The following is a 25821-nucleotide window of genomic DNA, read 5'->3' as shown; positions in this document are numbered from 1 at the left end:
CTCTGGAGGGAAAACTGTGAGGCTAATGAGATAAACACTAACAGGGATATATGCATAGCTCCTTTTTACTGTTAGACAATTAAAGTATATAATTATGGATATATATGACTTTAAACATACCGGCTACTGAAAAGAAGGAGATGCAAAATGTCAACATTGTTGATGTCAAAAACTATAAATGAAAAGTTGCCTGTTCTCACAGAGGCTCTGATCTCACAGAGGAAGTAAACATGACTCAGTATGACACTTATTTATAACCGACTTTCATCTTGTCCAGACGAGGCCGCCTCAGTAGTCTAAATGTAGTAACTCTTCTGTGGCGGAGAGTTGTTAAGAAATAATTACTCCATTAAAAGGCTAAAACGTACCTTTAAGGCTTTTGTGCTGCAGGGACAAAAGCTTCAACTCATCTGAAGCCTGCCATCGATTTAGTGTTGCTTGTTAAATTGGTGGTAAGTCAGCGACACAAAAACACTGACAGAAGAATCGAGACAAGTTTAACCAAAGAGCTGCTTCATTAATTCTTAAATCAGTCAGCTTTGATTGAGTCTCAAATAGAGTTGAAGCAGGTCATAGGGGTGTCTTTGTTGAACTTTAGCGTTAAGGTGACGCTTGGTGTAACGGTTATTTATCTCATTCTCATAAACCAGCAGCCACAACACTCCCTCCTCCGTTTTATCGCTGGATTAGTATTACGAGTGCGTCATGAAGTAGCCTTCCTGTGGGAATCTCAGGAAGAAGATTTGCCAACAAAGCAGATCCTTGGACAGCTCTGGGACTCCAGCTCGCTCTCATGCTTTGTTTTGCAGCAGTGTAATGGAGCGAGTACGGCAGTCTGACTGACTGATGAAGCTTTACATCCAGACATGTAAGCAGTGCAGCTCCCACGATGCCTGCGTGATGAGAAAGACTAAAGAATGAGGGAAAGAGGCGCAACAATCCAGCTAGTGCTGCACAATCTGATAGTGAAGGGGTTTCTTAACTCTTGGTGGCAGTTTGAACTCCACCTCTCCAGTGACCATTTTATAGCCTGCAGAGTACTTCCTGTTTAAAGCTGCTAGTTGTTTTTCATAAACCTTTTAGTAATGCAGAAGTAGTAATGCATGAATTATCTTTTTTTAGCAGCATTTTGCTTCTTCGTGTACAGCCTTGACTTTTTATTTCAAGTAACTCCAATGAGCTGATACCATCGTAGCAGGAAATGCTATGCTCGGGCGCTCTGTTACGTCAAAGGTGTTAGATTACCTTTTCGGACACGTACAGCTCAACAAAGGGCCCACATCTCTGACATGCACATTTAAACCCGGTTTTAATAATATGAAATATTTGATGATTAACATCTTAAACACTCAAATATGATTTAACTTTGTAACTTTTAAATACAGAAAATAAGATGCCCTCTGCAATAATATGCACTGTAGCCCAATTGAATACACTTATACACACTATAAGGAGCTGATTGTGGCTAATGCTAGCTAACATTAGCAAACCTTTAGAAGATAGACCTGTTCAGTCGACATTGCTGACTTGCTGAGTTAAAACTGTTGCACTATGTATTTTACATGTATATCAAAATTGTTACTTATTGCAGCCATTGAGTGTATATAAAGATGGACGACATGTCTCCACCTCCTCTTGCCATCTTGCACTGATGATGTCATTTAGAGCCAGTGTCCCGCCCCTTTTTGCTGTACAAAACACCACATTTAACTTCAGGAAAAAATGGCAAAGGTCCCGCATGTCGACGTGTTTAACAGCTTCTTGTGTTGGTCTGAAGCAGACGTTCACAGATATGTAAACTTTGTTACGTCTCGTCTCTCCATTCCTCCTCCACTCTGCTGCTCGGCAACAGATCGGCTGCAGGAGCCGGATTTGTCAACAGAGCTGTCAATCATCATCTATCATCATCATCAATCATAACTAATTAAAAGTACACTTGTCAGAGACATGAACACTTGGACATAAATCAGCATGATAAGAATTAACTATGATGACAGAAACCATGTTTGAGAAAAATGTATTTGACGTGTATTTTGATTTTATAGTTTGACTCATGTCCCATCTGTTAACATGGAGGAGGCGGGGTTTATGACCTATACTGCAGCCAGTCAGCAGGGGGCGATAGAGAGGGTTTGGCTTCACTTTTAGGGAGCTGTCATGTTGTCCATCTTTTTATACAGTCGATGGCTGAAACCGGAACTGCTGCTCAAAAGCCATAACCTTGCTTTACGTCACTATAAGGGGTATTTATAAAGAATGAGAATATCATACATCATGTATGTGTTTGCGCTGACACTTAACAGAAACGTCAATGTGCATAAATGTTTGTTTTTTTGGTGCACTATTATAATTCACATATCATTGTTTTTATAGGCCTTTATTATAATGCACTGACATGCATTATGTTTAAGTGAGACTGTGTGCCATGCTTCAATGGTGAGAGTACTGGAGGGTCCAACAGAGCTGCAGACAGTTCCTCCAGAATAAATGTGTGCTGCAGCCATCGCTGTGACTATCTGCTGCTCCGTATTGACTAATTAGCTCACTGTTCTGCCTCTGTTTGTGTTTGCCTTCTCTCCTCTCCAGATGTTCGTCACAGACAAGGTGGAGGATTCAAGCTGCACTCTCCACGAGTTCTCCATAACTGGTTCTACGTATGCTCCCGAGGGACAAATGTGAGTGTTACAGTTTACACATGCAGAACTTCTATTTGGGAAAAGTCTGACCTCGTTATATTTCATATTTATCTCCAATTTGGATGCATTTTCCTCCTCTCCACTTCCTGTCTTTGATGAAATTCTGATAAACAAGATATTATATAAATAGATGTGAACTGTGAAGTGGTCCAAGAATGTTCTAGCAGCGCTTCATGTCTTAATTTCTGCACATCACTTAAAGACAGACTCATTCATGGTAACAATCATAACAGCATTGTGCCTCAGCTGTACTGTAGTCCTGTTGCATCACATCCTCTTGGTTATAAAAGTTACGCAGTGAGGTGTGAACTTGTGCAGATAAAGTGAACAAAAGGTTTCAAACAGTCTTCAAAGTGGCAGCTGCTCAGCTGTGAGCCCTCTGTGTTATCTCAGTAAATATGCATTTGTGTAGGATTACAGGTAGGTGTCTAGTCATCAGGTAGGAGGGGGTTCATTGTGTACACATGTTGTTTATTTGGCTGTTTGGTGAGTGACTCTGCATGAACCTGTCGGTTTCATAACAGCAGAGTGTGGGTTAGTGTGTGGGAGCCTCGCTAGCAACGCTTGCAGTCTCTACTGGGAAGGGATCCATGGTTGTCATGCAATCAGCACTGCTTGTCGGGAACACACACACACACACACACACACACACACACACACACACACACACACAGACTCACTGTTTACTACTGTACAAGCACTGTTTCTTCACTCAACTTCTGAATGCTAAACAACTGAATGTCTTCCTCTCATAAATATGGATGAGGTTACTGTATCTGAGGTGTAGCCAACTGTGAAGTGTTTTTCCCGTGTGTGTTGCTGTTGTGAGTGATGTTTGTGTGTCTGTGTGTGTGTGTTTGTAAATGTGTGTATGTTTCTTCCAGACTGAAAGGAGACAGGCCGATCCAGTGTGGTGACTATGATGGACTTCTGGAGCTGGCCACAGTGTGCTCCATGTGCAATGACTCCTCACTGGACTACAATGAGGTCATTAACACACACACACACACACACTCTTGAGATAATTTCATGGTTAGAATTTGTTTCCTCTACTATCTAGCCGACTCTGGAGGAATCTTTTGGGCACATTTTACAGTGTTTTTTTAAACAACACAGGATTTTAGAACGGGAAGTGTTCAGGTTTCAGTTTGTTGTACGTTTGTAGTCCAAGTAATATTGACCAATCACGTATCAGCAGGCTTCGGAGTATGCTGGAAAAACAACGGTCGCTTCTCTAAGAAGAACTGTAAACAATGCAGCGCATGGAGAAGGAAGTCTTGGCTGGAATTCGTTTATCGCTAAACGCTGGCTAAACTGGAATGCTATAAAAGTTTGCCGTCACTCCGAGTGGCTAAATCCTCAGATAATAGCCGATAGTTCCTAATGACTTTATTTTGGGGATTTTTCAAAGACACCATTTTATTGGGGAAACTCATTGGATATCTATTGAACTCATGTTTGTTTAAAGGATCACACACTGTCCGGGGGAAAGATGCACTGTGCCAGCCATTTTGAACGAGACAGATGCAGGAGACATTTTCCCCCTATGATATTGCAAAATCTAAATAACACAATATGCAAATGACATGGCGTCTGGCTCAGAGGTAGAGTCAGTCGTCCTTTAATCGGAAGGCCATCGGTTCGATCCCCAGCTCCTCCAGTATACAGGCAAAAGATGGGCAAGATACTGAGCCCTGAATTGCTCCTAAAGTATAGCCTGCAGTGTGAATGTAAGTAAGACACATCAGCTGATTAGTGACCTTTTATGGCACTAAATCAGTGTGTGGGAGTGTGTAAGAAAGGGTGAATGCTGACATGTAGTGTAAAGCTCCTTGAGTGGTCAGAAGAGTAGAAAGAAAGAAAGTCTTTTATTTGTAACTTTCCTAGCAATAATCAATAATTATTTTTTTATGGATGACAGATGCCATTAACTACACAAAGTATTAATATTATTCTTAGAGACTCTCTTCAATGGCTTTATTGGCACAAAAGTATATAAATATAGTGTTCCATAAAATACTAAGATAATACAGAATACCAGAGTACAGATAGTTTAGTCCTTGTGTGTTAAATATGTTAAATATGAGGGTTAAGGATCCATGTAAAATCAACCCATGTCTCAGTTATACAGAATTGTTTAGGTTTCTTTGCAAATGTCCTCGTGCTTTTACAGTTCATACAGTTTATACACCCAGCAAGGACTCCTACAAACACAACAAAGCCTTCTCTCTCCTTCGGCTGAGCTAATTTTACTCTGAAGTTTGATCTTTTTCTCTGGTGTGGATTGCTTTTCTCACCTCTTTGTCATCACCATGGTATCATGGTAACCACACTGAGGAGAGAAACCGGGGATAAGACACTTCTCCTCTCCCATGTATCCTCCCAGACTAAATGTTTCTGTTCTCATAAATGGTCCTTTTGCCACCGATTTTGAATAAAGAGGCTGAGAGTGGGATCGCAGTGTGCTGAACGAGGAGAGAGAGAGGAGCCAAGAGCTGGAGGGGGAGCCAGGTGTTTTATTGCTGTCTTTTCTCGGTCACACAAACAAATGATGTGCGCTACGCCATTACCTCTTCATCTCACCCACTGCACATCTCAGCTGGCAAGGGCACACTCTTCAAAACACTTTGCATGTGTGACTCAACGTTTGACGAGGCAGAGGTGAATAACCTGCTGATTCGCTCAGGAGGCATTTTGAAGAGGGTCGTTTGTGTTTAACAAAAGAGACTGGGTTTAAAGCTGCGTCTCCTCCTGCGTATTAAATGATTCAGTCAGTCCTCACACTCTCACTGTGTCACTCAGCTTCTTCAAAACACACTCTGAATCCAAGTTCAGCAACATGTTAATATGTATTTCTGTTCTCTCGTAGGCCAAAGGGGTTTATGAGAAGGTGGGCGAAGCCACCGAGACGGCTCTCACCACGCTGGTGGAGAAGATGAACGTCTTCAAGACTGACGTGTCCGGACTCAGCAAGGTGGAACGTGCCGGTTCCTGCAACGCGGTAAGAGACATGTGGATGTCTGTCTGTATTACAAGTGCACTCCACTGCCTTTAAAAGTGTGTTTACACATTTTAGAAATGCTTATGTGAAAAAGTAATTTAAGGCCTTTAGTGGCTCCAATGGAATCTGCACAGAATCTGATGAAGTGCCTTGATTGGTGCAACTTCATTTAGACTACAAGTTTAAAAATAAAAAATAAAATCAGCAGGATGTGGAGTCAAAAACAAGAGACCTGAACAGACCTCTTTGGCTCGCTCCTTTTCTCTGCCTGAAGCTAGCCACTCGAGGCTACATCGGCTGCTACTAGCATAACACACCTGCATGTCAGACCCAACTGTCAGTGGTTGACTTGTATTGTGGGTAGTGTATGTGTTAGGTTTGAACAAAGGAAGAGGGATTACATCTTGGTTCCGAGTGCTGCTCTCCGAGTCTGACAATGTCATAGAATTACAGCTGAGTAGAGCCTGACTGATATAGAGGTCGGCCGATATAATGAACTGATATAGGCCTATCAAAGGTATATCAGTATCAGCATTGGTAAGGGTGTTAGGTGACAGTGAGGAAGGATATTTGGAATATAAAACATTATTATATCTTGGGTTCTGCAACTGGTCTTTGAGCCTGACAATGTTATAGAATTACAGCTAAATACAGCCCAACTGATATATTGGTTGGCCGATATAATGAGCTCAAACATATATCGATATCCGCATCAATAAGAGCGTAAGGTTTTGACAGTGAAGAAGGATATGTGGAATAAAGGATTATATCTTGGGTCCTTCTGCTGGTTTCTGAGTCTGACAATGTTCAGCTGATATGGGCCTTTCATAGATATATCTGTATCAACCTTTTTGTTTTCTAATATGCACTAATATTAAATATTTTTTACATATAATAAGGTAAAATAAGCCAGTCTGCCAGACAGTCTACATGATGACTATGTTTACAAACCAGCATAGGCAAAGGCGCCGTTGTTTAACATACCTGCAGCACTGTCTGCAGCAGAGCATCACAGCTGAGCTGACGGTGGCCTGCACTACTATGACAAATATTCTTTAAATGTATTTGAGGCAGGATTGTTCTTAATGCTTTACATGATCTTATCAGTGCAAAAAGCACAACACACAAGAAAAGATTTATTTAATTCCAGTTAAAAAAAAGTCACTATATTGACGCCATATTGGTTCATTTCCCCCTCAAAAATCGGTATCAGTATCAGTCTCAAAAATCATATCAGTCGGGTTCTGATGCTAAATTAGTGAAATACTTTTTTATCCATAAATGCTCTGTTAGTCTAAACATCTACACAGACTTCATCAGACTTGGTTCAATCGTATTTATTCATACATAAACAGAAAGCTTAACGTTTGCCTCAACAACTGACATTCCGACTCACATCTGCTGCAGGCTTTGCACTTCTCAGCATGAGAATACCAATGAGTCTGTAATTACTCTGAGCATTACACCATACTGTATCTGCCAGGCTGGGAGGACGACCTAGTGTGCTGCATGTTTGTGCCAGATGATCCTCTCCACTTAAGTACTGTTTTAACCTGTGAGTTATAACCAGTGAACAGTTCAGGCTTCACTGTCTCACTCCAGGACAAGGCTGTTGACAGACACATGTGTTTGACTTCAGGGCGTGAACCATAAACCACATGAATATTTGACATGTAGCTTCAATAATCTGTAAAGACAACAAGACCGCCTTAGGCATTGCTTTGAAAATTGAGTCAGTGACATCAATTTTGCACGAAGCTAGCTGCAGATTATTGCAAGTTAAATGCTTTAGAAGATGTCAGGTCAAACGGAAAGTGACCTATGCGTGAGAGTACGTCCGTACGAGCAATGAAGCACGAATCTGCTGTTGGTATTTCAGTGTCGAGGGAGCTGTCATCCACTGTGTCACAGCCAGTCACCCGGGGTTCAGAGACTTTTCACACCACTGTAGATAAAGGTCATTAAAGTCCCTGTGGGTCTCACTAGCAGGAAGAACAAAGCCTGTCGGTGACAGACGCTTTAGATGAGATTATCCATGTAGTGACAGACGTCATACGGGCAGAGAAGCTGAAGTCGGATTGAAAGTCCTCTGGCTTTAATTCACACCTCTGCTTAATGGATGAAAGGATACATTCTTAACAATAACGCACATTTGTAGATGAAATGACCTTAACTTGTCCACATCTCGGCTGCGAGTACACAACAGGAGAGACAGGCAGAGAACAGTCTCCCATCAGAGCATGCCCTGCCAACACAAACTCTCACTGCTCTCCCTGTTTGATAGAGAGGAGAAGTTTGTCACAATGACAGATTTCAGGACATCCGTCAGATGTTTGAAGTCCCCTGACAGTGTGTGTACATCATCGCCATCTGGACGGACTGAGCATGATCAATGTTCATCTCTCAGCCTTTCATGAGACCAGCAGAGACTCTGAACTAGAGAGACACCTGCTGGTGGAAGAGGACTTTTCACTCGATGCAGATAAAAGAGAATCAAAGGGACGTTTCTGTGATCCTACAGCTTACCCTGAGTGTTTTAGGCTGCGTTCTTATTAGTACTTTGCAATAGCTTTCACCGACAGTTCTCAGCCAGATGTGCATCAGCTTCATGTGTTGGTATACGCTGCATGTTCACATCGGAGGCTGCAGCCAGAAATCCAGACACGGTGTTTGAGTGCTCGGTCTAAAGTGTCATCCTTCAAATGTCAGTGACTCAGCCAAATCTCTCAGTCACCCACCGGCTGCTGGCCTGACAGCTGCCCACAAACACAGCTACTTAGCTCGAGCTCTTTGTCACCTTCTCTTCTTCTTTGTGTTGTTGTTGCTGTTCTTCTTCTTCTTTGTGTTGTTGTTGTTCTTCTACGTTGTGTTGCTGTTCTTCCTCTTCTCCTTCTTCTTCTTTGTGTTGTTGTCGTTCTTCTTCTCTTTTTTGTCTTGTTGTCGTTGTTGTTGTTGATTCTTCTTCTTCACTAATTCTCCTCTTGTCTCCCTCTCTTTCATCCATCAGGTGATCAGACAGTTGATGAAGAAGGAGTTCACTCTGGAGTTCTCTCGTGACAGAAAGTCCATGTCTGTGTACTGCACCCCTGTGAAGCCAGGATCCCAGAGCAAGATGTTCATCAAGGCATGAATTCACAACATCACCTCAGATACAAACTTGTATATTTGTTGTCATTGTTGCCTGATGTTGTTCTTTTGTCTTTCAATGTCCTCCTCTCAGGGAGCCCCAGAGAGCGTGATCGAGCGCTGTCAGTACCTGCGGGTGGGAACAGGGAAGGTGACCCTGACACCAGCACTGCGGGACCAGCTCTTGTCTAAGATCAGAGACTGGGGGACGGGCAGGGACACACTGCGCTGCCTCGCTCTGGCTACACACGACAGCCCGCCACGCAAAGAGGACATGGACCTGGAGAACTCCACTAAGTTTGTTCAGTATGAGGTAAAGGAGAGGAGCATGGCTACATCTGATGTTCAAATACACATATTACCTTCCTTTAAGTGCTCCTCTTTTTGAGTAATATTTAGATAATTACCAACTGTGAGATGACAACATCAAAACCACTGTCACATCCATCCTCTAAATATGAAGCTGAAGCCAAGGCTGGAAGCAGGGATAAAAAATAAGTGTTTTATATTGGTTATAACTGTGTGTTTAATCTTCACTAAAATATGTAGACTAAACACAGGATGCGCTTCTTCTGGGAGGGTCATGTGCTGAAATGTCAAATTGTAGCTTTAGACATTTTGTTTTTTGTTCAGGTTAAACAAGCGAACCACAGAGAGCTGAACCGTGACATCGCCTCCAGGCCGCCCTCAGTGTCGTCTCTAACTTCATATTTTTACCATCAAGTTTAGCGTGTTCCTGGAGTTCACTGTTCACATTGTCACAGTCTTAAACAACAATAACTTTATGATAGAAGAAAACTACAGTTCTGTAAAAGTTTGCCAGCGTAGCAGTGTCGACTTCACACACTACAATGAACCAGAACTCTCCTTTAGTCATTTTTCAAACGGTTAGTTGTAAATGATGGTGTCTAACGTTTCACCATGCCCCCTTGTCTAACCCAGGTATCAGACTTTTTTTCAAAGCAGACGTTAAGCCCAGTGTGGTCTATGACTGTGGTTCTCAACTGGTGGGTCGGGACCCAAAAGTGGGTTGTGGAAAAAAAAGTTGTGGCAAAAAGTTGCGCTTTTATTTTGAAGGACATGAGGGGGGGCTGGAGCCTATCCCAGCTGTCACTGGGCAAGAGTCGAGGTACACCCTGGACTGATCACCAGTCAATCTAAGGGCTGACGTACAGAGACAGATAACCTTTTACAATCACACTCACACCTTTCAGTCACCAATGAACCTGACGAGCATGTCTTTGGACTGTGGGAGGAAGCCGGAGTACCCGGAAGGAAAGCGCACATGCACAGGGAGAACATGCAGACTCCACACAGAAAAGCCAACTATATCCTAACTGGTTTTCAAACCAGGAACCTTCTAGCTGCGTAGCGACAGCACTTACCACTGCGCTTATTGAACAACAATTATTGATAAATGAAATACATGCATGGAGCAGCACACAACTTATTGTTGAGGATGGACATGTTACAAGGATAGTTAGTTATTTGCATAATTATTGTGTGCGAGGTTTTTTTTCCACTGCTGCAGCAGAACGGTTACACTACTTAAGCTCCCCATAACGTCTCCATCAGTGAGCTTTAGAGGTACTGATTGATGGCAGATTTTCTCTTACGTTTGGACAGAAGCTGGCTCCTGGTTTCCTCCCGTTCATGTCTTTATGCTAAGCTACGCCAACTGCCTCCCAGCTGTAGCTTCATATTTAGCAGACTCATATGAGGGTGGTATCAATCTTGTTATCTAACTCTTGGCAAGAGAGGAAATAGCCAGTTTTCCAAACTGACAATTTGTCATCTATCCTGCCGTCTGTGTTTTCTTTGAAACACTGTATTGATTCAATCTTTATCCAGTAAAAGCAGAAAAGTGAATACAACGCTTCCTGTTCTCTAAAAATGTTCCTTTGTTGGATAGAAAGTAATCTGTTTGATGTTTTCTGCAGCAACACAAATACAAACAGGTGAACTTTACTCTCTGTGAAACTGAACAGAGATTGTGTTTTCAGATACAGCACTGCGCAGCCTAATCCTCCTCTCGCTCTCTCTTTCTTTACTTCTCTGTGTCTTTCAGCTGGGTCTGACCTTTGTCGGCTGTGTGGGCATGCTCGACCCGCCCAGGAAGGAGGTGATCGGTTCAGTGAAACTGTGCAACGAGGCGGGGATACGAGTAATCATGATCACAGGAGACAACAAGGGCACAGCTGTGGCCATCTGCCGACGGATCGGCATCTTCGGCGAGGAGGAGGACGTGACAGGAAAGGCTTACACGGGTCGTGAGTTTGATGATCTCCCGCCGGAGGCCCAGAGAGAAGCGGTGAAGCGGGCGCGGTGCTTTGCCCGTGTTGAGCCGGCTCACAAGTCGAAGATTGTCGGATACCTGCAGTCATTCGATGAGATTACTGCCATGGTGAGGAAGAAGATGCTCAATTCACAGCTTGAATAACAAGAGTCCGCCCCTACTGAATATTCCCCAAGTCGACAAGAAGTATATTTTTAAAGGCTTCCTGAAATAGTTTGAGCTCCTTGTTCGAGTGGAAATGTTCAAAGTAACACTGTTGCAATGGTGCTTCATTACAGAGAATATTGAACCCTTAAAAACAAATTCTGCAGACACACGCATGCAGAAAGCTACCTGTTAGCTACAATGCTAACGTTAATGTTATGCTAACGTTCCTCCCTCCCCTGTCCTCCATCAAGTTCAACCTTGCTAGCACCAAAGAAAGGCCAGCATGATAAACATAACATTTACTACTACATAGCCTACTGTTAGTTTCCAGCTTCTGTTCTCCATACGATGGATTGGGACCGCTGGTTTCTGTAGGCCGATTCAGTCAGCTTAAACCGTGCTCTTAGCTGCTACTGAAACCTCGCAGCCCGCTCATTCTGCTGTGAGTAAATGTGCTGATGTTGCATAAAACAGGTGCTTTTAGCCCAACGCAGCACACAGCCCTTTTCAAAGACGCTTTACCTGAGCTCACCTCATGGCTTTCTGCTGACCGCCATGAGCTTCACTGTGTTGACAGCATCCTCAAACTTCTCTTTTAGAAACTCACTCAGCATACTACATGACATTCATTCACACCCACACGACCAGCTTCCTTAAAGGGAAGAGCTCGTCCAGTTACACAACAGATGACGAGGGGCAGCGCCTGAATAAAGTTTGATGGGAAAATGATTGTCTGCGACTAAACAACAATGAAAACTAAATCGATTAAGCCTTTCTCATCAGGTTTGGTCGAGTATTAGGAGGCAGGTATTACCTGTTAAAAATGTAATCAGTAACTTAATCCAGTTCTCAAAATTTAAAAGTAACAAATTACTTTCAGTTACTTTTTGATTACTTCAACACTAAATCTGCAAATAAAGACAAAAGAGATTTGAATACTTTTGAAATGCATGTTTAAATTAATAAAGCTAATTATGCACTTTGTAAAGTCTGCTGTTCACAAGACTTCACACTCAAACTTCAAGTAAACTGCCATCAACTTATTCCAGTTTGTGGTTTTACCCACACCATCCCGGCCGCAAACTATTATCCAGTAGTAGAAGACGACGACAGGTTAGCTAACATTTTAACTGGAGCTCTGTGCAGCTAACGTTAGCGGTTGGTCTTACCTGTAAATGTTTCGTCCTTGGATAATGACAGCGTCTTCACAGCTGTAAGGCAGAACCTGACCTGTGCTGCGATGTTGCTCCCATTTTCCACCCAGTGAGAGCATTGTTTTCACCACAGTTGCCATGGCAACCAGAGACTGTTGATGGCAGCTTTGAGGAGCGGTGTTGTGAGACTTTGTTGTGAAGTGTAGGGCTGGGTATCGATAAGGATTTCAAGATTCGATTCCAATTCACAGGGTCCTGATTCGATTTCTGATCCAAATCGATATTGATTTTTGTTAGTGGTATTTCAGTTACAATATCAGTGCACCTCTAACCTGGTGCATTATCAATATTTGGATTACTCCCCAAGCCTGCGAATAACTGTCACAAATGTACATCTGTACTGCTTCTGTCTGCCCCTCACTTGCACCCCCCAAAACTCTTATATTTGTGTGTATTTTTATTTCTTTTGCCTGTTGTGAGGCAAAAAAAAGTCTCCCATCTGCGACTGGCCGTTGACTTGTGGAGGAAGCATGAACAGTGTGTAGTGAGATGTGACATGTTTCGGGTCTCTGTGAGGCTGCTCTCTCAGACTCTGCTATCAGGAGCTGTCATCTGCGGCCCTGCTCGGCTGCTTCGTATCTGACACGCGTCTCAGCAGAGGCGTTAGTCTGACAGGCAAATGGTGGTATTGTTGTCTCCCTCAGATCAGCTGCACCATCAGCACAGTCAAAGGCAGCTTTAGGCCCGGACATGACAGGCTCATATATCTCACTTGTTCAGCTTTAGCTTAAACCTGCCTGCATCTGAAACGATAATAAGACTTTGTATTATGACAAAGCAGTTTGTTTCCATTGTTGTTAGTTTGTTAGATTTATATCTGTTTGAAGACGTTGGTTCAACTTTGTGAAAAATGTTTTGTCTGTTACTTTGAACTAAGGATTTAGGATTGTACACCAAATTAGGACTTTAAATGCCGTCCTGCGAGTCAAGTTTTATTATTCACTGATTTAAAAAAAATGTAATTGAAAGGCCCATCTATGGACCGGCATCACAAATAAGCTTAGGCTATAAATACTTTCCTGTGTGCCGTCGGTTTAAATGCTAAAAACTTGGCTCTGAAACATGAAATAAAAAATCAATAATGCAACCGATTGTTTTTCTTCACAGACAGGAGACGGTGTAAACGACGCCCCGGCCCTGAAGAAGGCAGAGATCGGCATCGCGATGGGCTCCGGCACCGCGGTGGCAAAGTCCGCCTCAGAGATGGTTCTGTCTGATGATAACTTCTCCACCATCGTGGCAGCGGTGGAGGAGGGCAGAGCCATCTACAACAACATGAAGCAGTTCATCAGATACCTCATCTCCTCCAACGTGGGAGAAGTCGTCTGGTGAGGGACTGAGACACGCTGAGACACAGCCGCCATCTTTACTCCTCCTGCAGTCTGATAACTGTGTGTCTTCTCTCTGTCCGTCTGCAGCATCTTCCTGACGGCCATCCTGGGTCTCCCCGAGGCTCTGATTCCTGTCCAGCTGCTGTGGGTTAATCTGGTGACTGACGGCCTGCCAGCCACTGCTCTGGGCTTTAACCCCCCAGACCTGGACATCATGGACAAACCCCCCCGCAACCCCAAAGAGCCCCTCATCTCCGGCTGGCTCTTCTTCAGATACCTGGCCATTGGAGGTAGTTTAAGCTCTGAGTATATCTATATATGTCTATATACAGAAAAAGCTTTATAATTGTATTCAAACCTGATTTCTGAGTTGGTTGTGATCATTGGAAGGAAAGAAACATGCTTGAAGTGCATAAAATTTTCCTTTTTAGAGGTGAACCTTTCACATGGCACTTTTTTAACTACGCCCTCACACTATGACTTTCAGCAGCTACTCTGACACATGGTATTCCAATGAAGAAACAGCAGATCAGTACACGAAAATATCTGTCAGTAGGTATTAACATACATCTAGTGATGCACTTGGACACATCGTCAGTGACGCATTCGGGTCTTTCAACTTCAGATTCCCTCACCCAGGCGACCCGATATTTTTTGTTTTGTTCGAGTTTTTCGGAATATTATATAATATGTCAAATTTGTTTTTTACAGTGGCCCTAATACGCCGTCATACATGTGCAGTGAGTGCAGAGGCAGAGTGCACAGTGGTGGGCAGGCAGACAGAAGTGAAATAAATAATTATACAGACTTTACGCAGAAACCTTTTTGTGTTTGTTTTTTTCTGCCAAAGCTTTTGATTTATTGCTGTCTGTAAAGATCTGACCTATCCGACGGAGAAATCGTCTAAAATAAATGGCTACCACAGCTTTAAAGCACACAAATAACTTACCATGGTTATCTCTCCTTTCACTCTGGTTGTTATCTATTCCCCCACCTGCTCCCACACCTTACAGTGACATCATTTTGGGAACAAATCTACAGTATAGAAACTATTTTTCCTTCTTGGACCACTCACTGTCTACATAGTTGTATTACTTCATCCTTTATAAAGCTGTCTATATGCTTACATAACAGCCTCTGTCTCTAAGTGAGTCTCTGACTGTGTCTCCTGTAGGATACGTGGGTCTTGGAACAGTGAGTGCTGCGACATGGTGGTACCTGTTTGATGACGAGGGCCCACAGGTGTCCTTCTATCAGCTGGTGAGTGACTCCTTTTATTTCTGCCCCATACACAGTATTTACCCCCTCTCTGCCTTCTTTACCTCCCCTGCCTTTGGAAACAGTAACATTGGGTGACCACATCAGTGTACAGAAATAGAAAGAACAAGTCAGACCCATGTGGTTTGATTGCACACAGGGTGGGAGCGAGGCCAATGTTCTGCAGCTGTTCCCCCATCAGATCTGAGCTCCATCAAACCGGGTCGCAGAGGTCCAGCTCACATCCTGCTAACACACATGCAAGCACAGACACACGCACGCTAACTCCCGTCTGTCCCTCTCTCTCTCTCTGCAGAGACACTTCATGCAGTGTACTGAGGACAACCCCATGTTCAAGGGCATAGACTGTGAGGTGTTTGAGTCCCGCTACCCCACGACCATGGCTCTGTCTGTGCTGGTCACCATCGAAATGTTCAACGCCCTCAACAGGTCAGTCATCATCCCGCAGGTCGCTGCTTAAATGTCACGGCTGTCAGGTTTTGATTAAAAAGAAGACAGTCATCAAACAAGGCAGTGACTTCTTTCACTTTGGGGAACATAACAAAAAACACAACACAGACATCTTTTATTTCTCTCCTGAGGGACTCACTGTTGCTGTTTGTTTTTCATTCTGCATTTGGTGAATGTGGGAAAGAAATCAGGCTTACACACACATCTTAAGAAATGGAATAATGCTTATTTCTGGAGGCAGAAAGTTAAAGGAACAGTGGTGTGAAGGGAAAAGTCCCCGTGTTTTTGCCAGGTTTGCTCATGGAGCAAGTCTGTCTGTTGCTCCCTATAGTAACAAACACTGCTGTCTCATTTAGGAAAGAATCTAAGAGGGGAAATGTTAAAATGAGGAGCTGCAGGACCGAAGAGCGTGTCATACCAAGCCAAGAGAAAGAGGAACAGAGACAGAGAGGACACATGTTTACATCGTTGCTATCACACTAAATAAATCCGTCATTATAGGGGTTACATTCAGTTCAAGTGCAAATATATTCTAATAACATATTAGATAATGCCAGTCTTTTACAATTACTACTGTATCGCTCTGAATATAAGACACATACACAATACATCTGAAAAAGTGGGGTCGTCTCATATTAGGGGTCTAGACTTTTAAAGGCCAATATACTGTACGTTCACAGCTGTAATGCGAGTGTACCCATCATGACTGAGGCCGTCACTCACAACTACAGAGCCAGGGGGATGAAGGAAGGAGAGACACGGTGATCGTCCAGAACAAATGGCTCAAAAGTCGGCCAAGTTAACCAAAAACTGAGGCGGAGTTAAGATGCTAATTTTAAGACAATGGTTTCAATGCAGCACAGTCAAACAGCCAAGAAATACGGTGTCATGAGTGTAATGTCTGCAGACGGCGAGTCCAAAAAGATGCTAACAGGCTTAGCTAACAGATGCTAACAGAGAAAGGTGTGCCCATCACTAGAGCTGTTCTCCAGCTGTTTCAGGACTGCTCTATAAATAGACCTCACATCGATGGTTAATGATTTATTGAGAGACATTTTATTTAATTGTAATGTGACAATTTAATCTAAAAGATATTGAAAACATGATTTTATTCAAAAGGTGAAATAAAATGGTTTAAAACGTTTGTCTTGAAAAGTGGGGGCCATCTTACAGTCAGGGTCGACTTCTGTTCTGTTCGTTTTTGTTTTTTTTAAACGTGCCATGTCCTTCGTCCGACCTGTAAAGTTTAAATGTGACAACACGTGCAGATGTTTAATCTCAGAAGGAAAGTAGGTTGTCTTTTAAATAAACACAATGTTGTATTTAACATCTTCTTGTTCAGGTTGACTAAAATAAATTCCTTCTGCTTATAAACAGGCATAACTGAATGGGCTTTATAACCTACAAATAAAATCATGATCTCAGTGTGAACACTGTCCAATTTCCCCCAGTGGGTGACCAATTAAATGTATATACCTTATTTCTTTACTTGTACCGTACTTTTATTTTATCACCACTGAACTCTGTGAGCCTGCCAGAATCGTTCTGTGTAACAGGGTAGAATAACTTCTTTGTACGTCCTCAGTGTCAAGTCCAGTGAAAGTGTCAACACGCTCTTATCTATGAAAACTTCTCCCACAGCTTGTCAGAGAACCAGTCCCTGGTCAGGATGCCTCCCTGGGTCAATATTTGGCTGCTGGGAGCGATCATCCTCTCCCTCTCCCTGCACTTCCTCATCCTCTACGTTGAGCCTCTGCCGGTGAGTTCACAGCTGTGCGACACTTGTCTGATGATGTCATACACATTAAGATCAATATGTGTGACCATGTTTGTTTGAAGGCAGAGTGTTGTTTCAGGTGGCAAAAAATACTTCAGGGGGAAAGTATGGTGGCCCTAAAAGCTCAACACACTTAAACTTGAGCAGACACTTGTAAACAGACAAAAACGCCTTAAACAAATGCAGCACACACAACAAAAACACAACCATATACAGAGTAATCAACATAAACCACTAATGATACAAGGAAATGCTGTAAACACAACACAAAGAGGTCTCACAAAACCTGAGTTACAAAACAGTGAACTTTTCCAGGGGTCACTAAATACGGTCGGCATGTTCAGCACTTTTGAATCTCCCTGGAAACTCGTGTTATTTTGTGATTCCTCACCGTCGTGTTCTGTGCCGCTTCAGCATGGCTATGTTAGCTTGTGTTTCTGTTTCGGTTGTTTTTTTCTCTCTTTGCAGCGTTTGTTTGTCCATGATAGGCGTGTGTTTTCAGAAGACGATTGTCCAGCACAAACACCCACTTTGACTCAAGGATGGACTGATCAGATTCTGTTGTTCAAACGTCCCTGTGAGCTTTCAAAGACCATTCCGTCCTGAACTTTAGAACGACACAATTTCAAAAACTCAAAGGTCAACTTCAGTGCGACATCATAATGTCCAGGAAAGACCCTGTTCTACCATTGTTCCTGTTCTACCATTAGTGTGAACCAGATATCTCGGGAACATCTGTGGAAAATATCTTCAATATGGCACTAATGTCCACTTGGACTCAAGGAGGAAGTGATTAGAATTACCAGGTCAAAGGTCAAGGCCACTGACTTCAAACTCTTCCCTTTAACATGAACAAAGACTAAAAGTAATGAATGGTGGGAACTGTAATGCATCAGCTTTATTTTTAATCTCTTACAACTAGAAGCATCCACAGTGGATCAGTGGACAGCCCTCTGTCGCCTCTTGTACCTGTTCGTTTTGCTGTTGGTGGAAGGGACAGGCACATGCTCGGCAGAGAAACACAGAGAGGGAGAGAGAGAGGTTTTATTCTGCACAATGATTGTGGTGTGACATGTAGGAGTACTTATTTTTAGGCTAATGAATCACCCGTCTGCCATCATTCTGTGGGAAACACATGGGTAGATGTAAACTGCAGCTTCCCTGGTGGCTGGAGGCGTTCAACTGGAAGGGGATAATTCTCGACTTAAAGTTGTAATCTCAAAGATCTCAGTTTTGTTCTCTTTGGCGGCATCTATGGTGATAAACGGTAACTGCAGGAGCACACTTCCCAGATATCCAGACAGTGCTGCATGTGTGACGTCCACGGTCGGCTCCGGTTGTAACTTTTGATTTTCCTGGCTGACGGTCGCTTTCCTTTTCAGACTGTTTGCTTCATCTGAGCGTCAAGTTTGTTTCTTTTTCTTTGGATTTTCACTTCTTGTTGAAGTTGTATCTGTAGTCATCCATCTTTTCTTTGTTTGTTCAGCCATAGTAGATTACTGTTTACTCGCAACACTTGCAGAGAGCGGAAAAGCAGCCGCTTAGCTCCGCCTACCCTCTCTGGCAGACCAACCACTGCTGGCTGATGGATAATGCGTCACTAACTGGGCGCCGCTACAGCCGCCACAGTCTGTAATAATCCTATATACTGCAAATGCAAAGGCTTTCATCAGCGGGCATTAGGCTCAGTCCCCATTGTGTTAACTCATTCAGAGATAGAGACTTAAAAGACATTTAGTTACATTAAATTGTTACTTTAAAGATGAATTGTTCACATTTTGAAGGTCAAGGGTCACTGTGACCTTACATTTGTCCCATTCTTGGGAAGACAATTGCAACACAGCACTGCCAGATGGATTTGGTTTTGTAACATCTGCTTTAGTTTCTTATCCCTGAGAGCACAACGCTGTCTGCTTCATTAGTGTTCAGTCTCTCCTCGCTCTGCTCCTGTGTCTACTGATGATCACATGCTGTGCATAAAAAACAGAGAGGGAGTTGTAATCTGGTATTATGTCCCTCTAGTTAAATGATGTTTATGACCTGTCCTGTTACTACTTATATCAAATGTACGTATACTAAATATACTGAAGTATAATTCCACCATCATTCTGTGAGAAATGCATGGAAAGATTGAAACTTGGATGGTTCGGGGAGGCGTACAAAGGCAGAGGCTTTTCCAAGCTTAAGTTGCTGTGTTTGATGTCAGGGCCACTGTAGGAAAGGCCTCATGCAGCTGTTACTGTAGTTCTTTCTGTCACTTGATACATTATTAGCAGAGTTTCTCACGTTATGACGTTCGTCTCCTGCAGCTGATCTTCCAGGTGACCCCTCTGCACTGGCACCAGTGGATTGTGGTCCTGAAGATTTCCATCCCCGTCATCCTCCTGGATGAGGCGCTGAAATACATGTCCAGGAACCATCTAGAAGGTATGTTCAGCCTTTTTTACCCACCTTTCCTGCAGAAGTACTGCTGTTACTCCTCTCTTTGTGGTGTTGGAATTGGATTTTACTGACCCGTCTCCTCTGTTCTTTTTTCTCTGCTGCCTGTCTTACTCAGCCTAAACTCTTTTATCTCACCTTCTGTGAAAAGGTACTTTATTTACCACCTCTTCGTTCCTTCTCTTCCCTCCACTGGAAACCTGCAGCTATAGACTCATAACAGCACTTTTTATATATTCTAAACGCTGTGTTTTTTTTTCCTGACAGGTGATGACGACAAGAAATATCGCAGGAGATGGCAGCTGAACTAAGACCTCTCCCTCTACACACTCACACACTTAGACACACACTCCTCCCCTCCTCCCTTTACGAGCTAGGAACCTTTTCTCTCCCCTGTCCTCGTTCCCCGCTCCTGCATGTCCGACAAACCAACCACCACTAGAAACGAGCAGGGCTTGCATGAGAGCGAGTGTGCAAGAGAGAGAGCATGCGTGTTCCTGCGAGCATGGCTTCGTACGAGTGTGTGAGCGAATGAGAACTGTGTGTGTGTGCGTGAGTGTGTATGTGAACAGGCAGATGCAGGCCTGTCTTTATAGTTGCGAGAGCGAGAAACAACCGCAGACAAAAAAAAAAGAAGATAAATCCGCCCAGGGCTCTGCTTTTTAACGATTTCTGTACAGTACAAACATAGTGGTGCAGAAACTGGACTTTTTGGGGAGGTGAGGACGGGGCAGAAGGGTTGATAATAATAGGAGGGAGGGGGAGGGAGGGGGAGGGAGGGGGGTTAAATTAGCACAGAGACCGAAAGAGAGATTGAGAGGCCTGCCGTGGAGGAGAGACTGACAAAAAAAGAGCATCAGCAGGAGTGCAGAAGGTGAAAACAGCCAGCTTTGGAGGCGGCGTGACCCGTGTAGAGAGCCATGGTTCCTGCGTGTGTCTGTATGCGGAGGTCCCGCCCACACTACTGGCACCTGACTCCAGCCGGCTCAGCAGGAGCACCACCTTATCAGCACAACAACATCCCATCTCCGGCCAGTTTGTCACAGCGCTGCTCAGTCATCGCTCTTCCTCTTTGTTCATCGTGTTTTGCGCAGACTTCCTCTCCTTCTGCTCTCTCTCTCTGTCTCTCTTTCTCGCTCTCTGTCTCGGAGGCAGCTGTAGGGCCCGAAGGGAAGGGGACGGGGGTTTGTGATGTAATCGGGCTCTTAAGTCGGGGGTGTGGGGACATCGCTCCACACGTCTAAAAGGTGTGAATAGCTTTACGCTGCTTGGCCGCTTTCTTTCGGCTCTTAATTCGAGGAGCTGAGGTCTGCTCACAGAAAAAACACAACATAAATAATAAATAAAAACCAAACCAGCATATCAGTAGTGTAGTTATCAGCCTGTTCACCCAGCCGGTCCTTCAGCCTCACCTTAATGTCCATCTGCTGAGCTGCTGTCAGAGTTTTAGCTTTGTTTTAAGGGAAGATCTGGACGTGAAGATGAAGCTCCATGACAGAATAATTGTCCTGGAGCGTCATGTTTTTGATCTCCTTTACAGTGTTGTGCAGAAGTTTAACCTCCCTTGAACTTTTTCCATATTTTTCATGTTACAGGTGCAAATGAAACTTAATTTAATCAGGGTTGTATGAGATGGACCAACACAAAAATATCCACAATATTGCAGCAGGGGCTAAATATTTCATGGTGAGCTAAATGATTTACAACTAAAAATAAGGATAACTTACAACCATAGTAACGTGCAACCATTGCCCCCAGGTGCATCCAACAGATATCTATTTTTTGTTAATCTAACAGTAAAAAGCACCAATTGTCTTTTTGTATTCCAGGCTGTAACTCGATATAGGAAAAGTCCAAGGTGGCTGAATACTTCTGCAAGGCCCTGTAGTTCTTCCTCACCCTGCACCAGCGCTAGTGTATGTGTGTGCGCATTTAGCTTTACTTGAATTAATTTGACTCGTACGCTTTCCAGTCTTTGAATCGCACAAATAATCTAGTTAAGTTAAGGAACGGCAACCAAACAGCTTGATTGCCTCATTGAGTCATTATATATTAAGCACATGTATCATTCATGCCTTATACAGCCCACTGCACCTCCACATTAAACGTGTGGTCGAAATGAATGTGTTTCTGCTAGCCTTTAAACGCGCCCTCTCATACGTGCCCTAACAGTGACGCTCACTCCGATCACTTGACGTCTTAAAGACTCTGAATGTGCGTCTGATCTGAGGCCTGTTTGACGAGAAGTCCCTGTTCCTGTTGTTGCTTTGTGCGCTGCTCCCTCAGCTCCTCCTGCTCTCTCAGTGCTTCAGCGACTCACTTGGGTATTGTTTTATAACGACTAAATAGTAATGTATTTGACTGAATGAACCCACAGGGTTTGGATTGTGTCTTTAAGTCTTAATTTGGGTTTTTTTGCGTTGGGCTCTGGTGCTCTGTGGACTGGGTCAGCGGTGTGTTTGGTCTCTTGTTGCTTCCGTACAGGACAGAGGAGAGGGCACATTCAGAACACAATATGTAAAGGTGTAAATCACAAACAGGAAGTAGGATCTGTTCACTCTGTCAGTTATACAATGAATTTAATAAAACAACATTTAGATTGCAGGGATCTTTAAGGCGACTTGTGACTCTTTAGATTAAATGAACTGTTATTGACAGACTGTGCAGATCTGTGCTCTTCCCTTTCTTTCTTTCAGACTTACATCATACTGTAAGTTCTTTCTCCAGCAGTGTGACATAAAGGAATATTCATCCTTAAACACTTCAACATTATAGCACAATCTTTTGCTTCTCACAGGACTGTGTTATTGTATTCCTCTGTGTTGATGCTTGGTGATGTATTTTCTCACTCCTGGTGAAACTAGCAAAACTTTAATGGGTTGACATCATTGTATTTCGGGGGGTGTCAGTCGTGGAAATGTAAAGCAGAAGTTGATTAAAAGCAAATCACCAAACACAAAAGGTGATGTTTGGTAAATCACAGCCTGATCACTACGGAAGCCCTGAGCGGCAAGTTATTAAATTGAAAATAATTTAGCCAGGTGGGGGAAAAAAGATGATGTGCCTACCTCGTGTTTAGAGTGCACTGAGAAATTAAAACTCACCTTGGAGAAAAACTGAATTCTTTCAGACCTATTCAGAACCTGGGACGTCCACCTCCTGTGACCAGACCGAGTATAACATAAACAAAAATCTCTCACCAAAACTTCTGTCATGTATTATAACAGATGATAGAAAAGTAACGTACAAAAACTGAAAACAGGAAATCTTTTATTTTCACTTTATAAAACTTATTTTCACCTGTTTGAAGGATAAAACAGGTTTCAAGAAAAAAAAAGATCAACTTTTAAGCTTCTTCTTTTTATAAACATTTAATTTGAAATGATTAAATCAAAAAATATTTGAATAATATTTAAAGAAAACTTTTCCCCCACCTGTTTCAAAGTTGAAAAAAAAAGAAAGAAATGTTTTCCCCACCTTTTCTTTGGTCAGGAACGCAAGAAAAAATAAATTGTTTCAGACTTTGAAAATGGATAACCATTTTTTTTTCCTCACTGGACCCTCAGGGCTTCCGTAGCCACCAATATGACAACGTTTGGAGATTTAAGGCTGGAATATTCCTTCTGTTTTATACAAAAAGCTGGATTTTGTCACAGGTAAATACGTTTTTCCCCACCATGAGAATGTGGCCCCTCTGTCCAGACCAGCAGCCCCCCTGCCCCCGTCCCGGCTCCCCACGGCCCTGTAACATGCTGGCACTCTGGCCACCAGGCACTATAGGTCTGTATAGCCTTGTTATTTACTACTGAATCCTCAACTCTGTACAGAAGATGAGAATATGATCGCATGGAACCTTGTTACTGTAATAATAACCTATACAGTATATAATATTTAATTTTTTGATAACTTACATCGATACTTACCAACGGCAGACAGACCTGCGACAAACGTTTTTTATTTCTCTTTGAGCACACGGTATCTAAGGATCTCATTTTTCCTGTTTTGTAGAGTAGAACGGTTGTTTCTTCATTGTTCCCGTTTGGTTTTTACAGTTTCTGGGGTTTTGTGTCTTTTACTGTAGGGAGAAGAATCTGTCATTATCATGTTTAAGGTAGACAAGAGTCATGCTTACGCTAATAAACGACGATAATGATCATTTCAGTGATGGTTATACGGTGAGAGAGTGTTCAGGAGTTTGTGAATGAACTATGTCTGGTTTACACTGAGCGATAAGCAGTGATGAATCCTGGGATATGAAGTTTTATGACTGTACATTGAAGGGCTTGGTGTGGATGCAGGCTCTAGAGACCCTCGACAGACCTTCTGGGTCCAGCATGGTACCATATGTAAGAGAGTAACCACCTTTACGAACAGTGAAGGATCCATCAGGCTCGTATCAGTAACATCCGACCTGCTGTCCCTGTTTGTCGTCTCTGGAGCCCGAGATCCACCTCTGAGAAATATAAAGGATTCTCTGTATTGCCTTGTTAATATTAATTGTGGACACATAATTTTATAAATGACAAAGACGTGGAAATAAAGATAATTTATCTTGTTATTTATTCAGAGCTTGTGTGCTTCTTCAAATATGTGGTTATTCCTCTCTGTCGCTGTTTCCTTTGAAACTGCTCTCTGTCAAAGAAGTGGTCTCAGTGAGAGCTGTTCAAAGGGAGATTAAGCTGAATAACGGGGAAAGCCCATTTCCTGAGAGTTTTAATGAGGTGATTTTTCAATGCTTTACGAACCCAAAGGAAAACCTGAGCACTGAAGATAAAACCATCCGGAGATCAGAAGCAATGTGGTAAATGATGATTATACAAGTTGCTTTACTTTAATCAAAGAGCTTTATTGGAATTAAAATTTAAACTACAATGTTGACACAAATATTTGGACAATAAACATCAGTATGAACATCGACAGAACATTAAGAGAGATATACACCGATCAGCCATAAAATTATGACCACCTGCCCAACATTGTGGAGGTCCCCCTTCTGCCGCCAAGACAGCCCTGACCCGTCGAGGCATGGACTCCACCAGACCTCTGAAGGTGTGCTGAGGTATCTGCAGCAAACGAGGTGGGGCCTCCATGGATCGGACTTGTTCGTCCAGCACATCCCACAGATGCTTGACTGGATTGAGATCTGGGGAATCTGGAGGCCGAGTCAACACCTTGAACTCGTCGTTCCTCAAACCATTCCTGAACCATGTCTGCAGTGTGGCCGGGCGCATCATCCTGCTGAGAGAGGCCATTACCATTAGGGAATACTGTTTCTATGGTCTGCAACAATGTTCAGGTAGGAGGTACGTGTCAAAGTAACATCCACATGAACGGCAGGACCCAAGGTTTCCCAGCAGAACGTTGTCCAAAGCCATGTCTTCCCCAGGTAAGCGACCACACGCACCTGGCCATCCACATGATGTAAAAGAAAACATGATTCATCAGAGCAGGCCGCCTTCTTCCATCGCTCTGTGGTCCAGTTCTGATGCTCACCCATTGTAGGCGCTTTCAGCGGTGGACAGGGGTCAGCATGGGCACCCTGACCGGTCTGCGGCTATGCAGCCACGTACACAACAAACTGTGATGCTCTGTGTGTTCTGACACCTGTCTATCAGAACCAGCATCAACTTTTCCAGCAATTTGAGCTTCAGTAGCTCTTCTGTTGGATCTGAATACAGGCCGGCCTTCATTCCCCATTCCCTGCAGACGTGAACACCCCACAAGAGCTGCAGTTTGGAGATCTGACCCAGTCTAGCCATCACAGTTTGGCCCTTGTCAAAGTCGCTCTCATCCTTAACGCTTGCCCATTTTTCCTTCTTCCAACACATCAACTTCGGGGACAAAGGGTTCACTTGCTGCACAACCACTGTAACAAGATACTTAGTTATTCACTCGACCTGATTGGTGTATATTGCTTCTATACAATTTGAGGACATAGAAAATTTACAAAACAAAAGTTGTCCTCTGAAAAGTATTCAACTTCACGTCTACGGGTGCTGGTCTTACAGTGAGATGAGAAATAGGATCAGGGCAAAGGTCAGCACACTGAACTGATAGCTACCAGTA

General features: G+C 43.2%; 1 protein-coding gene across 2 annotated transcripts in view; it reads left to right on the top strand.

The window, feature by feature from the left end:
* The window catches only part of atp2a3 (ATPase sarcoplasmic/endoplasmic reticulum Ca2+ transporting 3), a 66274-nt gene extending 41961 nt beyond the window's left edge, over positions 1-24313 (top strand). Inside the window, exons 9-22 of one of the 2 annotated variants that reach the window (XM_069673266.1) lie at positions 2587-2675; positions 3581-3683; positions 5566-5697; positions 8705-8821; positions 8918-9136; positions 10892-11227; positions 13588-13808; positions 13899-14101; positions 14986-15071; positions 15385-15518; positions 17181-17298; positions 19626-19743; positions 19874-19906; positions 20023-24313. In XM_069673266.1, coding sequence (XP_069529367.1) covers positions 2587-2675; positions 3581-3683; positions 5566-5697; positions 8705-8821; positions 8918-9136; positions 10892-11227; positions 13588-13808; positions 13899-14101; positions 14986-15071; positions 15385-15518; positions 17181-17298; positions 19626-19743; positions 19874-19878 — 1881 coding nt within the window. In that variant the 3' untranslated portion in view covers positions 19879-19906; positions 20023-24313. The remainder of the gene's footprint in view (positions 1-2586; positions 2676-3580; positions 3684-5565; positions 5698-8704; positions 8822-8917; positions 9137-10891; positions 11228-13587; positions 13809-13898; positions 14102-14985; positions 15072-15384; positions 15519-17180; positions 17299-19625; positions 19744-19873; positions 19907-20022) is intronic. The other variant, XM_069673256.1, reaches the window with a different exon arrangement.
* Positions 24314-25821: the final 1508 nt, after the last annotated feature.

The sequence above is a fragment of the Semicossyphus pulcher genome, unplaced genomic scaffold, assembly GCF_022749685.1.
Source record: "Semicossyphus pulcher isolate SPU_LCO1_2020_fin unplaced genomic scaffold, fSemPul1.0.p SCAF_10, whole genome shotgun sequence".
Lineage (NCBI taxonomy): Eukaryota > Metazoa > Chordata > Actinopteri > Labriformes > Labridae > Semicossyphus > Semicossyphus pulcher.
Note: the sequence above shows the minus strand (reverse complement) of the source record. Positions and strands in the feature narration are given on the sequence as shown.